Source organism: Hemitrygon akajei, chromosome 21 (genome assembly GCF_048418815.1).
Source record: "Hemitrygon akajei chromosome 21, sHemAka1.3, whole genome shotgun sequence".
Classification (NCBI taxonomy): Eukaryota; Metazoa; Chordata; class Chondrichthyes; order Myliobatiformes; family Dasyatidae; genus Hemitrygon; species Hemitrygon akajei.
The window spans coordinates 60,468,514-60,485,171 of record NC_133144.1 but is presented as its reverse complement, the minus strand read 5'-3'; the positions used below and the strand labels follow the sequence as shown (position 1 = coordinate 60,485,171).

Here is a 16,658-nt window from a genome sequence, read left to right as displayed (position 1 = left end):
AAACCTTGCGATTTGATTTGACACAAACAACGCATTCTCCTGTATGTTTCGATGTACATGTGATAAATAAAACTAAAGCTAACCCTACCTTTTGAACAAAAACTGATAATCAACCAATGTGCAAAAGACAAACTGCAATAAAGTATAGTTCAAGGTCCAAAGTGCATTTGTTATCAAGGTATGTATATAGTATACCACCTTGAGATTTGTCTTCTTGTAGGCAGCCACTAAACAGAAACACCACGGACCCACTTAAAGAAAATGAGACCAAAGACCTTCAAACATGCAGAAACAAAAGAACAAATTGCGCAAACAACAGAAAGTGAGCAAATAACACAAGAGAACATTCAACATCAAGCTGCAGTGCCCCAAGAGAGAGTGCAGAGTCACAAGGCAGTGTGGAGAGTGAAGCCACAGCCTCTGAGTCAGACAGTTCACTACTTTGTTGACAGCTGCAGGCCACAGCCATGGATCCAGTTCTGCACCAGAGCATCCACGATCAAATCACACAAATACGAGGGGTGATTGATAAGTTCGTGGCCTAAGGTAGAATGAGTCAATTTTAGAAAACCTAGCACATTTATTTTTCCTACATTTACACACTTAGTCCAGCGGTCGTGGAGCATTCAGATCCCTTCTTTGTAGAAGTCGGCGTCTTGGACCTCCAGGAGTGGTCTACAGCATGGGGTGATTGATAGGTTTGTGGCCTAAGGTAGAAGGAGTTGAGTTATTAACTTCAAACGTTCTGCATTTTCACTCAAAGAGTTGAACTGTATGTGCATTTAACAAGAGCTGTATAACTCATCGCCTTCTGCTGTAGGCCACAAACTTATCAATCACCCTGCTGTGGACCACTTGGAGGTCCAAGACACTCACGTTACATTCACGTGCAGTTCAAATCTTTGAGTGTTTATGCAGAAAGTTTGAAGTTAATAACTCATCTGCTTCTGCCTTAGGTCACGAACTTATCAATCACCCCTGTTGTGGACCCCATCTACAAAGAAGGGATCCGTATGCTCCACAACCACAGGACTAAGTGTGTAAATGTAGGAGGGAACTATGTTGAAAAGTAAATGTGCTAGGTTTTCTAAAATTGACTCCTTCTACCTTAGGCCACGAACTTATCAATCGCCTAGTGTTGAACACTGAGGACAACAGATGTCAACCACAGCTGGAAGTGATTCCACCACCATGAGCCAACGAGGCAATCAAACCCTGCAGGGTGGGACCCAAGACTCCTACACCTTCTGTCGGCAGCAGTAAGAGGGAGACCAGTCAAATACTGTTTTCTGCACTCGTCCTTGTCGATTTTTAATCTTGCTCGACACTTTAATTGGTACGGAGTGACAGAGCCAACAACGGGTTCGTGTTCTGCCATTAGGAATCGATGCAGCGCCCACCCCCTATGACAGCCGTGGCTTCACCCCACTCCGAATCCCCCAGGAGATCGCAAAAGTGCCAGATCGTTCAGTGGGCCCAAACATACATTCCTAAAAAGGGAAATTACTGGCTGCAATCGATTGTAATTCAGAAGTAGTAGTATATCTAGAAGAATAGTAGTATATCTAGAATCTAGCAGAGTTTCCAGCAGTTTTGTAAGCTGTTTTCAATTTGTCACTGGTGCCATCTTGTCAGAAGTACACAGAACATGAGTTGTAAAGAGTTCTTGAAATTGAGTCCATAGGCTGCAGAATCAGTTCAGAGCAGTAGTGAGTGAATTTATTCATGTCAGTTTGGTGTTGTAGGGTAATAACTCTCTCTGAACCTGGTGGTGTGGAAACTAAGGCTTTCTTACCATTTGCCATAGGTAGTAGTGAGAAGAGGGAATGGCCTGGAGGATCGGTCTCTGATGATGGATGCTGCTTTTTTGTGGCAGCGCTCCATGTGAATGTGCTCAGTGGTGGGGAGGGAATTTTTTGTGATGGACTGGCCTGTATCCACCGCTCTGTAGATTTTTTGTTCCTGGGCATTGGTGCTTCCATACCAGGCCATGATGCAACCAGTTACAATACTCTCCACTGTGCATCTATAGAAGTTTGTCAATGTTTTTGGTGACATGCTGAATCTGTGCAAACTTATAAGAAAGTAGAGAAGCTACAAATACAAACAAGCTGGATGAATTCAGCAGGTCGGGCAGCATCTGTTGAAATGAGCAGTCAACGTTTCGGGCCGAGACCCTTCTGTGCTGGTCCCAAGACAGACCCTCTGATAAGTTAACGCCAAGGATTTTAAAACTACTGATCCTCTCAACCTCTGGACTTGCTGAATTTGTATGAGATACAATGAGGTTGAGCTGGCTGGTGGTGTACTGGCATCAGCAATGGACTTTGAGGCAGATGGTCTTGAGTTCGAATCTGGGAAGCAGCAATATCTGTGCGGAAGAATCTACTTCCATATCTTGCCACCTACACTATCGCCATGAGTCAATGAGGACTCGACAGCACTCAACAACAAGGAGGTCACTCCCGTCCATGATGAGCGACTTAGGTCCCTTGGTGAGCGAGGAATTCTACAGGTTCTTCCTCATTTAATTTTCTTCGGCACTTCAGATGCAGGTACAAGCCCTCAGACAGGAATCACACTGGAGGAGTGCTGCTTCAACCAGAGGGTAAATCCAGCCCCCCTCCCCCACCCCTTCCTGCTCTACAGAGGGGAAAGCACAGACTGAGAACATCAGACAGGTTTAGAGTGATGATTCCCCCAGGCACATAGGGCGTTGGAGTTGTCAGAGTGTGCAGTCATACAAAAATTGTGCCTCACTGCCACCAAAATGCAAGGAAAAATTTGTGTCGAGTAATTTTCCCGGTCAGGTCAACTGAAACCCAGAGTTCCCCTGCACTTGCAGTCTTGCATTAATTTTTATTTGCTCTATTTTGGTCTTCTTTTGCACATAGGTTGTTCATCAGTCTTTGCTATGTATAGTTTTTCATTAATTCTAATGTATTTCTTTATTCTTCCAGTAAATGCCGGCAAGAAAATTAATTTCAATGTAGTATTTATCATCTATGTACTTCGATGTTCAAAGTAAATTTATTATCGAAGTATGTACATGTTACCATATACTATCTTGAGTATTCACTTTGATGCAGTCATTCCCAGTAAATCAAAGCAGTACAATAGAATCAATGAAAAACTACACACAAAGACTGACAAATGACTGATGAAGGGTCTTGGCCTGAAATGTGGACCGTTTATTCCCTTCCATAGATGCTGCCTGACCTTCTCCGGTATTTTGTTTGTAGATCCAGAATCTCTTGTGTTAATGAAATTGCTTTGCACTTTGAACAAGGAAGGAGATAGGTTTGAGAGAACTAGATCAGAAAAGTAATCAAACATTGCAGATGCAGGAAATCTGCAATAAAAAAAAGACAGACAGACAGACAGACATACTTTATTGATCCCGAGGGAAATTGGGTTTCGTTACAGTCACAGCAACCAAGAATAGTGAAGAAATATATCAATATAAAACCATAAATAATTAAATAATAATAACTTAAATCATACCAAATGGAAATAAGTCCAGGATCAGCCTATTGGCTCAGGGTGTCTGACACTCCAAGGGAGGAGTTGTAAAGTTTGATGGCCACAGGTAGGAATGACTTCCTATGACGCTCAGTGTTGCATCTCGGTGGAATGAGTCTCTGGCTGAATGTACTCCTGTGCCTAACCAGTACATTATGGAGTGGATGGGAGTCATTGTCCAAGATGGCATGCAACTTGGACAGCATCCTCTTTTCAGACACCACCATCAGAGAGTCCAGTTCCACCCCCACAACATCACTGGCCTTACAAATGAGTTTGTTGATTCTGTTGGTGTCTGCTACCCTCAGCCTGCTGCCCCAGCACACAACAGCAAACATGATAGCACTGGCTACCACAGCCTCGTAGAACATCCTCAGCATCGTCAGAGACAGAAAATGCTGGCAATACTCAGCAGGTCAGGCAGCATCTTTCAGATTATAGGACTGAAATATTAACACTGTATCTCTCTCCACAGATCCTTGATGTCCTCACCAGTCAGTGCAGGTCACAAAAAGCATCTCCTCCTCTCTGACAATCAACACAGGCACACCTCAAGGATTTGTGCTTAGCCCACTCCTCTACTCTCTGTCTACACCCACAACTGTGTGGCTATGCACAGCTCAAATATCGTCTATAAATTTACTGATAACACAACTATTGTAGGCAGACTTTCAGATGGTGACAAAGAGGCATACAAGAGTGAGAGAGTCCTGCTCGTTGAGTGGTGTCATAACAAGATTCTTGCATTCAAAATCAGTAGGACCAAGGAATTAAATGTGGATTGCAGGAAAGGGAAGTCAAGGGAGCGCACACCAATCCACATTAAGGAATCAGCAGTGGAAAGGGTGAACAGTTTCAAATTCCTGGGTGTCAACATCTCTGAGGATCTATCCTAGGCCCAACATATTGATGCAATTACAAGAAGCCACGATAGCAGCTATAATGCTATAATTCATTCGTTTGAGAAGACTTGGTATGACACCAAAGACTCTCGCAAATTTTTACAGATGTACTGTGGATAGCATTCTAACTGGTTGCATCTGTCGGGTATAGAGGGGCGACTGCACAGGATCAGAAAAAGCTGTAGAAAGTTGTAAATTCAGGACAGCTCCATCATGGGCACTAGCCTCCCCAGCATCGAGAACACCTTCAAATGGCGATGCCTCAAAAAGGCGGCATCCATCATGATAGACCCCCACTCTCCCATCATTCAGGACATGTCCCTTTCTCATTGCTACCATCAAGGAGGAGATACAGTAACCTGAGGACACAGGTTTCAGGGACAGCTTCTTCTTCCCTGCCATCACATTTCTGAATGGACAATGAACCCAAATATACCACCTCTATTTTTTTGCTTTCTCTTTGCACTACTTACTTAATAAACATACTTCTTCAATTTATAGATTTTCTATTACGTATTACAATGTTCTCCTGCTCCGAAACAAATTTCACAACATATACCAGTGATATTAAACCTGATTCTGATTCAGACGCAGCCTGATCTTCTGAGTACGGGCAGTCCCGGCTTACACAAGGGTTCTGTCCCTAAAGGCCACTTGTGAAATGATTCCTTTTTTCACAAGTTGGAAACATTTGCTTTCTATACTCATTGGTACTGAATCACTCAGAATCAGGTTTAATACCACTGACTATGTCGTGAAATTTCTCATTTTGTGGCTACTGTACTGTGCAATTCATAAATATACTATAAATTCATAAATATACTATACTATACTAATGCTCCTCAGACAGGATGAAGAGGTCAATACTCCCCAATGCCATTAGGCTTTACAATTCTACCGCCAGGACTTAAGAACTTTTTAAAAGCTATTATTAATGCTTTTTGAGATAGTGATTTAGATGCATATCATATTTTTTACTGAGTTAAGTATTGTATGTAATTAGTTTTGCTACAACAAGTGTATGGGACATTGGAAAAAAAGTTGAATTTCCCCATGGGGATGAATAAAGTATCTATCTATCTATCTATCTATAAAGTACAAGAAGAAAAAGTTAAATTAAGCTGTTGAATGAAATAAGTTGTTCAAAAAGAGAGCAAAAATAGTGGTGGTGTTCTTGGACTGTTCAGAAATCTGATGGTGGAGCGGAAGAAGTTGTGTCTAAAATGTCGAGTGTGTCTCTTCAGGCTCCTGCACATCCTCACTGATGGTAGCAATAAGTAGAGGACATGTCCTGGATGATGGGGTTCTTAATGACTGATGCTGCCTTTTCAAGGCGCCAAATGAACACGAGCAATAATTCTTTCATTTCATTGAATAATCACCCTAACACTCCCCATAATTAACTAATGGAATATATACTGTACCTGGTCATTAATGAATAATGTGAAACATTTGATTATTATTATTACCAGTTTGAAAAATGCCTGGAAGAATCTGTAGTCAGTTTTCCCTACATCAGGTCGATCATGTTTTTTTAAATATATTTCAGAACAGAAACTGGCCTCAATGCCCCCAGATTGTCCCCATGACGAAAATTCAGGGGCTGCTCCGGAGCAGCTGATGGCCCAGTGATGAATGTTACAGAGCCCGACAGGTCAATTAGCCAGGGCTTTACTTTAATTGGAGCCCATGACATGTCCAATGTACGATATCACACTGTCCAATCCAATCAGCCATCATCAAGCAGCTGCTTAGGACTCAGCAAGGATGTGGCTTTGAAGGGCAACTCTGCTTTTTGCGATTACAGTTAAGACAAATCTCCTGAGCGAAAAGCAATTGGACACCAGTAGGAAGGTACATGTTCGGCAATTATATCGGCAGAACCAGTTGTTAAACCTCACCACTGATTTGCAACAGTTGTTCAGCGTCTTTACTCAGTTTGATACAGTAGAGATGAATGTACATTCTGGACGGAGAATATTCGAGATTTAAGACTCAAGTTTACTTATCGTGTGTACATCAAAACATACAGTGAGTGCGTCATTTTGTGTTAACAGCCAACACATCAGAGTGTACTGGGGGGCAGCCTGCAAAGTCGCCACACATCCCAGCGTCAATGTAGCATGCCCACCGTGCTCAGTAGAACAACACAGAACACAACAAGCAATGAAACAACAACAGCAAAACAAGCCCCTTTCCTCAGTCCATCCCACGCAGATACACAATCCTCTAACTCCGAGACAGTTCAGCTTCTTTGGCTGCCAGTGGACTTGGATTTGGACACAGACGTTGGGCGTTTGATGACCCCAGCAGACTCGCAGATATCCGCTGCCCCGGGCTCTGGCCAATGGGCCACCACTTCCAAACTTCCAACTCAATTAACCTGATATTTCAATTAATCCCATCAACAACGACAAGGGGCGCTGTTGAGCCTCTGGGGATATTCTGCCATTCAGCAAGATCATGGCTAAACCATCTCCCAGCTACATGTAGCAAACTCTTTTCTATCTCCTGCAATAACTCAGCTTACCACAATTCCCCTCACCAGGCACTGATTTTCTGGCACCATGTACATCCCTGGACTCTAAGACCAGCAGGGATTGCACCCCCCCCCCCCCACCTTCACCTATCAGTTTCCTTAAATGTATTAAAAGAGCCCACTAAATCACCCACCAAACAAAACAATATGGCAAGCTTCTTGCAGTTTAACCCTTGGCATCCTGAAATCACTGAGTATGTGCACGTTAACATTCCTACAGGTACTACGTCCCTCCTAGTGCCCTTGGAAAGATGCACTCAGGGCAGTTTTCAGGAGGGCGTTGAGTGTTATCCAGCCATAGAATCACAGAGCTACAGCACAAAAACAAGTCATTCAGCCCATTTGGTCTGTGCCAAGCTGTAATTCTGTCTGGTCCTGGATCATAACCCTCCATATTCCTCCAGCCACGTAGTTACCCAAGCTTGCAATCAAACCTGCATCCGCCAATTCCGCTGGCAGCTCATTTCACACACACACCACTCTCTGAGTGAAGAAGTTCCCCCTCAGGTTCCCTTCAAACATTTCACCTTTCACCCCTAATCCATGATCTCTAGTTCTAGTCTCACCCAAGCTCAGTGAGAAAAGCCTTCTTGCATTCACCCAATCTATATCCCTCATCATTTTTTCTAAACCTCTATCAAATCTCCCATCATTCTTCTACACTCTAGGAAATAATGTCCTAACCTATTCAACCGTCCCCTATAACTCAAGTCCTGTCGACATCTGTGTAAATTTCCTCTGCCTTCTTTCAATAGCTTTCCTGTAGGTAGGTGACAGAACTACACACAATACTCAAAATTTGGCCTAACCAATATTTTGTACAGCTTTAATATCAAATCCCAAAGCATAACACGGTTGTTGAAAATGTGCTCCTCCAGGCAGGTAAACAACCTATTTATGCCTCATTTGCTCCCATTGCCACTATCCGTCTGTTCCACCATCTTGTCCTCTAACACAGAGCTTCCATCTTGTCTTCTCTGACTTCCTTCTGTCTCTGTCTGGATTACAGAGCATGTTTACGAGGATAGGTCGAGTGAAGCAGAGCTTCTCTCTTTGGAATGCAAGAGGATGAGAGGTGACTTGATAGAGCTGTAGAAGATGATACGAGGCAGAGATGAAGTGGACAGTCAAAGACATTTTCACGGGGCGGAAATGGCTAATACCAAGGGACAAAGTTTTAAGTGATTGGAGGAAAGAATATGGGAGATGTCACAGGTCGCTGTTTTTTAATACACAGAGAGTGGTGGGTGCATGGAACACATTGCCGTGGGAGGTGGTAGAGGCAGATACATTAGGGACATTTAGGACACTCTTAGGAACATGAATGAAAGAACAATGGAGGGCCACATGAGAGGGAAGGGTTATATTGATCTTCAAGTAGGTTAAAAGGTTGTCATAACATCATGGATCGAAGGGCTTGTACTTTGCTGAAGTGTACTATGTCCTGCAACTTTAGGGGTGAAGCTCCCTCTACACTGTCCCATCACGCACTCATGGGGTCAGACACAGAGTGAAGCTCCCTCTACACTGTCCCATCACACATTCATGGGGTCAGACACAGAGTGAAGCTCCCTCTACACTGTCCCATCACACACTCCCGGGGTCAGACACAGAGTGAAGCTCCCTCTACACTGTCCCATCACACACTCATGGGGTCAGACACAGAGTGAAGCTCCTTCTACACTGTCCCATCACACATTCATGGAGTCAGACACAGAGTGAAGCTCCCTCTACACTGCCCCATCACACATTCATGGGGTCAGACACAGAGTGAAGCTCCCTCTACGCTGTCCCATCACGCACTCATGGGGTCAGACACAGAGTGAAGCTCCCTCTACACTGTCCCATCACACATTCATGGGGTCAGACATAGAGTGAAGCTCCCTCTACACTGTCCCATCACACATTCATGGGGTTAGACACAGAGTGAAGCTCCCTCTACACTGTCCCATCACGCACTCATGGGGTCAGACACAGAGTGAAGCTCCCTCTACACTGTCCCATCACACATTCATGGGGTCAGACACAGAGTGAAGCTCCCTCTACACTGTCCCATCACACATTCATAGGGTCAGACACAGAGTGAAGCTCCCTCTACACTGTCCCATCACACACTCATGGGGTCAGACACAGAGTGAAGCTCCCTCTACACTGTCCCATCACACACTCATGGGGTCAGACACAGAGTGAAGCTCCCTCTACACTGTCCCATCACGCACTCATGGGGTCAGACACAGAGTGAAGCTCCCTCTACACTGTCCCATCACACATTCATGGGGTCAGACACAGAGTGAAGCTCCTTCTACACTGTCCCATCACACATTCATGGGGTCAGACACAGAGTGAAGCTCCCTCTACCCTGACAATGAGGATAGTATTTTATTCTTAAACTATTGTATCTTATATTAGTTGACAGAAGTTATTATTTTTAAACCTTTTACAAATCAGAAGACAAATTATTGCACTAAACCTGACCATACTGTGGGAAGAAAACAGTGATTGCATTGGAGAGGGTGGTGGGGGGCTGGGGAAGACTGCAGACTGAGCTGTACAACAGTAGAGGGGCATAGACAGAATGATTTAAAAAGCTTCTGCATAATAGAAATGTACAAAATAAGAACACACAGGAATAATGACAGAAGGTTTAGAAGGGTTCGAGGGAAGTATTCTCACACCCAGGGTGGCTGAAATCTGGGACACACTGAGAGAGTGATGACAACAAAGATTCTCACAACTAAAATCTAGACAATCACTTGAACCTGTAAGGGTAGAGGCAAGCGCTGGCAATGGAAGATCAAAGCCTCAAGTTCGACTGAAAGTTCGGCAGTCAAAAGCAATTTCTGGAGCCCTGGCCTGTGTGTGCACTGGGGAAGTTGAATCCAGTGTCTGCGATCTGCAAGTCCACTGGAGACTGGAGGCCTTAAGACAGTCTGGAGGACTGTACGTGCGTAGGTGGGTGGGAGGGAGGGAGGACACCAACCTACTGCCCTCTACTGTGCCAATTGTCTTTATTGTACTGCCTGCACTGTTCTGTGTACTTTATGCAGTCCTGTATAGGTCTGTAGTCCAGTGTCATTTTTGTGTTGTTTTATGTAGTTTCAGTGTAGTTTTTATATTGTTTCATGTAGCACCATGGTCCCGAAAAACACTGTCTCATTTTTACTGTATTCTGTACCAGCAGTTGTGGTTGAAATGACAATAAAAAGCGACTTGACTTGTTTTGTTACTTGTTGTGCTCGGTGCTGTTCAGCCGAGCACTGTAGGCATTCTGTTATTGGCATCAGAATGTGTGGTGACACTTGTGGGCTGCCCCCAGCACATCCTTCCGCTGTGTTGGTTGTTAACACAAACAACGCGTTTCCCTGTATGTTTCAGTGTACATGTGCTGTATAAGTGAATCAGAATTTGACCGGGGTTATAGGCGGATGCTCGATGTTAGGCATAGGCTGCTGAATAAAAACCTGGTATAAAGAAAAGTCATGTTACAGAAGTTTAGGGAGGGAATTTCAGAGTCAGGGCCCAGGCAACAGAAAAGGTAGCACCAGTCATGGAGAAATTATCCTGGAACAGAGAAAAGTCTTGGAACTGGAGGAACACAGGGATTGAAACTGGAGAGGGTAGTGGCTGTGGGGGGAGTTTTGAAATCAAAAGTGAGGTGGTTTTTTTTCTTTAAAAATTTTTTTCCCTTCCCATCCCCCTCAGGTGTTTTTTTAAACAGATTGCACCATTGCTCACCTTGGAAGCAGGCTGGGAAGGTGGAGGTGATGTTGGATTAAAAAGAGATCAGGTGCACGAGTTTTGGATGCCTCGTTTCAAGGGTACAATAAGGTCACGAAAGAGAGGAGCAGAATTAGGCAATCCAACTCTATTTCACCATTCGATCATGACTGAAACTCTCCTGCCGTCTCCATGTAACCCTTAAAACCGCTTACTAACCTCTACTTTAAATAATCTGGCTTCCACAGCCATCTGTGGCAATGAATTCCAGATTCACCACCCCCTAGCTAAAAAAACTCCTCCTCATCTCTGTTCTAAAGGGGCGTCCCTCTATTCTGGGGGTGTGCCCTCTGATCTTAGACTCCCCCACTGATGGAAACATCCTCTCCACATCCACTCTGTCCAGGACTTTCAGTATGCAATAGGTTTTAATGAGAATCTCCACCCTCGTCCTTCTGAAGTACATTGAGTACAGATGCAGAGACCCCCCCCTCCCCCCCAGTGGTCAGGTCTTTTAGTACTCAGGTGGTTTCAGTGAGATTCAACCCCCATCCTCCTGAACTCAGTAAAATATGCCCACCGGGAAGATGCAGGAGTTGTGAAGTGCCGAGATAACAAGGACACGGATGGAGGTGGACCCAGTCAGAAGAGGATACGGAGAGTGGACAGACACTTGTTTGAACTCTCACAGGCTTACTCCGCTCCGGCCGGAGGTTCCATCAACAGGCAGGGAAGGATCCTTTACTGTGCCATCTGATGCTCTTCCTCAAAGATTTGCTGAGCATGAGACAGAATGGTAAAGATCCCAGGACAACCCTTTGGCAAGGAGCTCTGGGTCACTGTGAGCTCATTAGCACGTCCCACGTTCCCTCCCCCTCACCAAACCAACACATCCATCTGTCAGTCAATGGGTTAACATGGTCTGTCAAACATCTCCATTGCATAAGTTAAAAGGCTATTTAAAATGATATAAATAATGCAATGATGTTAAACTGGAAGATTTCGGCGTCGAATCGTTAAACAGGAAGATTTCGGCATCGAATCGTAACCACAACCCAGGGTAGAAACGAGAGAGAGGATCAGAGCTGGAGTATTAAATGCACCAGCTCATCACACTGCAGGTAGCTAATAAAAGCCAGCATTTTATTGCTATCGTTTAGTCTGATGCTTTCAATTCATTGCTCTAACCTGCTCCCTTCAACACCAATGGCAGACCTGTCCCCACCGGTTCTATACCCCAGTGTTATACAGTGACAGACCCATCCCCACTGGTACTGTACCCCGGTGTTATACAGTGACAGACCCATTCTCACCGGTACCGTACCCCAGTGTTATACAGTGACAGACCCATCCCCACTGGTACTGTACCCCGGTGTTATACAGTGACAGACCCATCCCCACTGGTACTGTACCCCGGTGTTATACAGTGACAGACCCATCCCCACTGGTACTGTACCCCGGTGTTATATAGTGACAGACCTGTCCTCACTGGTACTGTACCCGTGTTATACAGTGACAGACCCATTCTCACCGGCACTGTACCCGTGTTATACAGTGACAGACCCATCCCCACCGGTACTGTACCCCAGTGTTATACAGTGACAGACCCGTCCCCACCGGTACTGTACTCTGGTGTTAAGCAGCAACAGACATGTCCTCACCAGTATTTACCCCAGTGCTATACCTGTCCCCACTAGTACTGCACCCTAGTGCTATTACTAACCCCACTGGTACTGTACCAGTGTTATACAGTGACAGACTGTCAGTACTATACCCCAGCGTTACACTTATCCCCACAGGTACTGTACCCCAGTGTTTCAACTATCCTCACTGGTACCGAATTTTATACAGTGACAGACCCATCCTCACTGGTACTGTAGCACAGTGCTACATACAGATACACTCATGCCTACACAGTCCATCAGATGCATGTATTCACTCTGAAACACACGTTATTCTGTAACTGCTCTCTGCCTTCCTGCAGCTGATAGCAAGCTCCGCACCACAGGATTAACGATTGCAATGCCATCGCCCTACGTTAAATACAATAGCAAAAGTGCGCCAGTCTGCAAGCGGCTGTCCATTATATATATGATCCCATAAAACTGACTTTACAATCGACCTTTAAACAAAAGCACAATAATCCCCAGGAGCACCACTACAGGGTTAGGGAAAAAAAAGTGGCTCAAGACGAGAGCTTGGCACTGACCACTGGGGAACGGCAGAAACCTCCACCAAGAGTGAGGGACAGTGGTTAATTGCCACAGTTAACAGGGCTTGTGGGGGATGATCATCACAGCTTGGACAGAGAGTTTAATTGTGTGCAGTGCTCTCTTGATAGGGACTGGTCTATTTGACAAGGTATTACCCCAGAGACCTCATCATACCAAAAGCTTTACTGAAGGTTGCAGTCACAAGCAGGAAGGTTCTGCTTTGGGCGTGACCTTGAGGAGAGAAGTACTGGTAATCAACTGTCATTGAGGGAAGGGGTGCCAAGGATGAGGCACGTTTACCCGACAACCTCCTGTGTGACATCATCCCCCCGATCGACACCACTCCCTAATACCTCTGCTGTTGACATCACCACCGAATGACATCACCCCTCCCACTGACTCCTAATATCACTGCTGTTGACATCACCACCGAATGACATCACCCCTCCCACTGACTCCCTAATATTACTGCCTCGCGCAGATATAAGAGACCAAAGCTGGATTCAGGAGGAAGACAAAATACGCAGTGAACTAGGCCACTTCTGTAGAGGGAAATGGGCAGCCCACATTTCTGGTTTGCGACCCTTCATCAGGACTTATTCCCCAGTAATGAAGCCACTTGTCATGCCCATTCCCCCCGGAGTTTGAAAGCACACCAACAACCGATCGCACAAAAAATGCTGGAGGAACTCAGCACCTCAGGCAGCATCTATGGAGGGGAAGAAGCAGTCAATATTTCAGACTGAGTCAGATGCTGGTAAAGGGTCTCCACCCAAAATGCCAGCAGTTCATTCCCCTTCATAAGCAGGTCAGGCAGCATCTCCAGCATGTACAGAATCCCTTGTGCCAAACAGGCATCACACAGAGCAAATCTAGCTCATTTGTGGATGCACTCCCCATTTGAACAGGCTTTCTAACACACACCCGCCTGCACACAGTCACAAGAACTCCGTGTATTATTTTATAGTACTACAAATGACGAGAAAGACACCTACCGATTTCACAAATAATGTTATTTTTGAAGTAACGAAGTATTACATAAAAGTTAAATTTATGATACAAGTCCTTTCAGCCCATCTAGATTGTGCTCCTACTTGACTCACTGAGTGGCTGCCCTTGCCACCAACACAAACACAGGTTCTGCAGATGTTGGAAATCCAGAGTAACCCGCAAAAAAAAATGTTGGAGGAGCTCAGCAGGTCAGGCAGCATCTGCAGAGGGGAATAAACAGTCAAAGTTTCAGGCCAAGGCCCTTCATCACGACTGGAAAGGAAGTGGGATGAAGCCAGAAACATTAACTATTTATTCCTCCCCACAGATGTTGGCTGACGTGCCGAGTTCCTTCAGCATTTTGTGTGTGTGTTAACAGCACATCCTCAGGTTGTGTTGGTTGGTAATCCAAATGGCACATTTCACTGTATGTTTCAAAGTGCGTGTGATAAACAAATGAACGTGAACCCACTGTCTAGACCAGTACCTCACTCACACTCTCTAACGTCTACTTTTCTCCCCTCTTCCTTCGGTGCCGTCAATTCCATCTCGGCGTCGGGCCGCAATCTATCAGAAGAAATGCTGCCCAACTCCCCGCCCCCTTCACTCTCTGTGACACTACAACCGTCAGCCCTCCCCAGAGACTCTCCGTCGCAGAATGTGGCCCCTTCCCCTGACATGGCTAACCTGGAACTCTGAAGAGGGAGCGAGAAAAAGGGGGAGAGAGGGGGTATACGTGTGAGTGTGTGGAAGTGTGAGTGTTAATGCGGGAGTGAGTGAGAGTGTTTATATGGGGGTGTGTATATATCTATGTACAACAGTGAGTGGGTGTATGCTTAGGGGAGGGAGAAAGATTTACTTTGAACTTTGTGAAGGAAGAAGTGAAAAGAGGGGGTGGGGCAGGCTATTAATCCCTCTTGAGCAGAACATCGGCTGTTTATTCTCTGCCATAGATGTTGCCTGACCTGAGTTCCTCCAGCAATTTTGTGTGTGTTGCCCTGGATTTCCAGCATCTGCAGAATCTCTTGTGCCTATTAACTCCTCTTTCCAGGTGAAGTGAATCAAAATAACGTTAAAAAAGCGAGAAGCGAACAGGAACCTTTAGTTCACCCGAAGACGTACATTTCTATAGCGCCTTTCTCATCATGCCAAAAGACGCTACCGCCATTGTTGTGATTTTGGTAACTTTGCAACCAATTCATACACAACCAACATCACACAAGCAAAGAAATGATCATAAAACACTCCGTTTTTATATTTTAAAAAAAATGATATGTTAATCACGACCCCAGAATACCCCCGGTCTGTGCAAACAGCAGCACAGGATGGCAGACAGTGCGTCTTCTCCCAGTCAGGGCATCCCTCCCTCGGTCAGTCACTGGGATCTGAGCGAGCATTTGAAACTCCAACCGAAAAATCTCAGCTAAAAAAATCAAAGTTTAAGAAACCAAGGTGTCAATTCACAAGCTAATCCTGAAGAGAAAGAGGCGCCCACTGAGTCACAGGAACATAACAACCTCATCAACAACAAAGTATCCTTCAAAACACGGCGACTTATTTTGCGGAGATACTTTCTATCTGAAAATATCTTTCGAGGAAGGTATTTTGAGAAACAAAGTAACTGCTTCGCAGTAAACACTCTGCGTCTCGAAAGTGCTATTCGTTTAGCGGAGAAGTGTGAAAACCCCGATGCCTATCTGCCGAAAGGCGAAGTGTGCGGGGAGCCCCGGCGCTGCCGAGCGGGACGTTTCGGGGTCTCGGTCACTCACCTTGCCCTGTTGATCCTCGGGGGATCCGGGCGATTTACCGCAGTTTTTCTCGGGGTTTTCTACTTTGATGAGCCGGTGTTTCGGCGAGATGTACCTGACCTCGGCGGCGCCTTTCTTGACGGGGTTGGGGAGCGGGCAGGAGCTGGCACCGCAGCCGGGAGCCGGAGCGCTGCAGCCCCGGGAGCCGGTGTAAGGGTCCTCGAAGTCCCGCTCTTTCTGCAGCTTGTAAGCGGCCAGGATGTCGGGCTGCCCGGCCGACCGCAATCGGTAGTCGGGCTTGGGGGGTTGAGGAGGACCCTTGTTGCTCTTGAAGATCAAGTGCTCCTTGAACCATTTGGCCATCGCTGCAGCCGCGCATCGCTCTGCCCGGCCGGTCCCGTCGGAGCCTCCGCCGACTGGCGCCGCCGATCTTCGCGCACGGGCGGCAGGAACAGCGGGGCCGCCGGCGCCGCCTGCAGGCCGAGCGGCTCCTTACAGGCGACTGAGGGAGGCAAATGAGGGATGGGGGAGGGAGGGAAGTGGAGGGATGGAGGAGGAAGTGGAGAGATGATGGGAACTAGCGGGATAGAGGGAAGAGAAAGGATGGAGGGCTGGAGGATAAAGTCGATAGATGGGGAAGTGGTGGAGATTATGGAGGCAGAAATGGAGTGATGGGTAGGAAAGGTGAGGGAAAGGGAGGGGGAGGTGGATCGGGAGGGGAGGGGTAGGAGGGGGTTGGGGAGGGTAGGAGGGGGTTGGGGAGGTGAGGGGGAGGGGAGAGAGGAGGGAGGGAGAGTGGAAGGGAAAGGAGCGGGAGGGGGAGGGGAGGAGATGGGAGGGGAGGGAGAGGAGAGGGGAGGGGAGAGAGGAAAGGAAGGGGAGGGGAGAGAGGAAAGGAAGGGGGAGGGGAGGGGAGAGAGGAAAATAAGTGGGGGGGGAGAGGGGAGGGAGAGGAGAGGGGGAGGGGAGAGAGGAAAGGAAGGGGGAGGGGAGAGAGGAAAAGAAGGGGGAGGGGAGAGAGGAAAAT

General features: G+C 46.3%; 1 protein-coding gene across 2 annotated transcripts in view; it reads right to left on the bottom strand.

The window, feature by feature from the left end:
* Window positions 1-16,053, bottom strand: part of LOC140714359 (SH2 domain-containing adapter protein F-like) — a 239,109-nt gene extending 223,056 nt beyond the window's left edge. For both annotated transcript variants that reach the window (XM_073025550.1, XM_073025551.1), the window contains exon 1: window positions 15,653-16,053. In XM_073025550.1, coding sequence (XP_072881651.1) covers window positions 15,653-15,994 — 342 coding nt within the window. In that variant the 5' untranslated portion in view covers window positions 15,995-16,053. The remainder of the gene's footprint in view (window positions 1-15,652) is intronic.
* Between the last annotated feature and the right edge of the window lie 605 nt (window positions 16,054-16,658).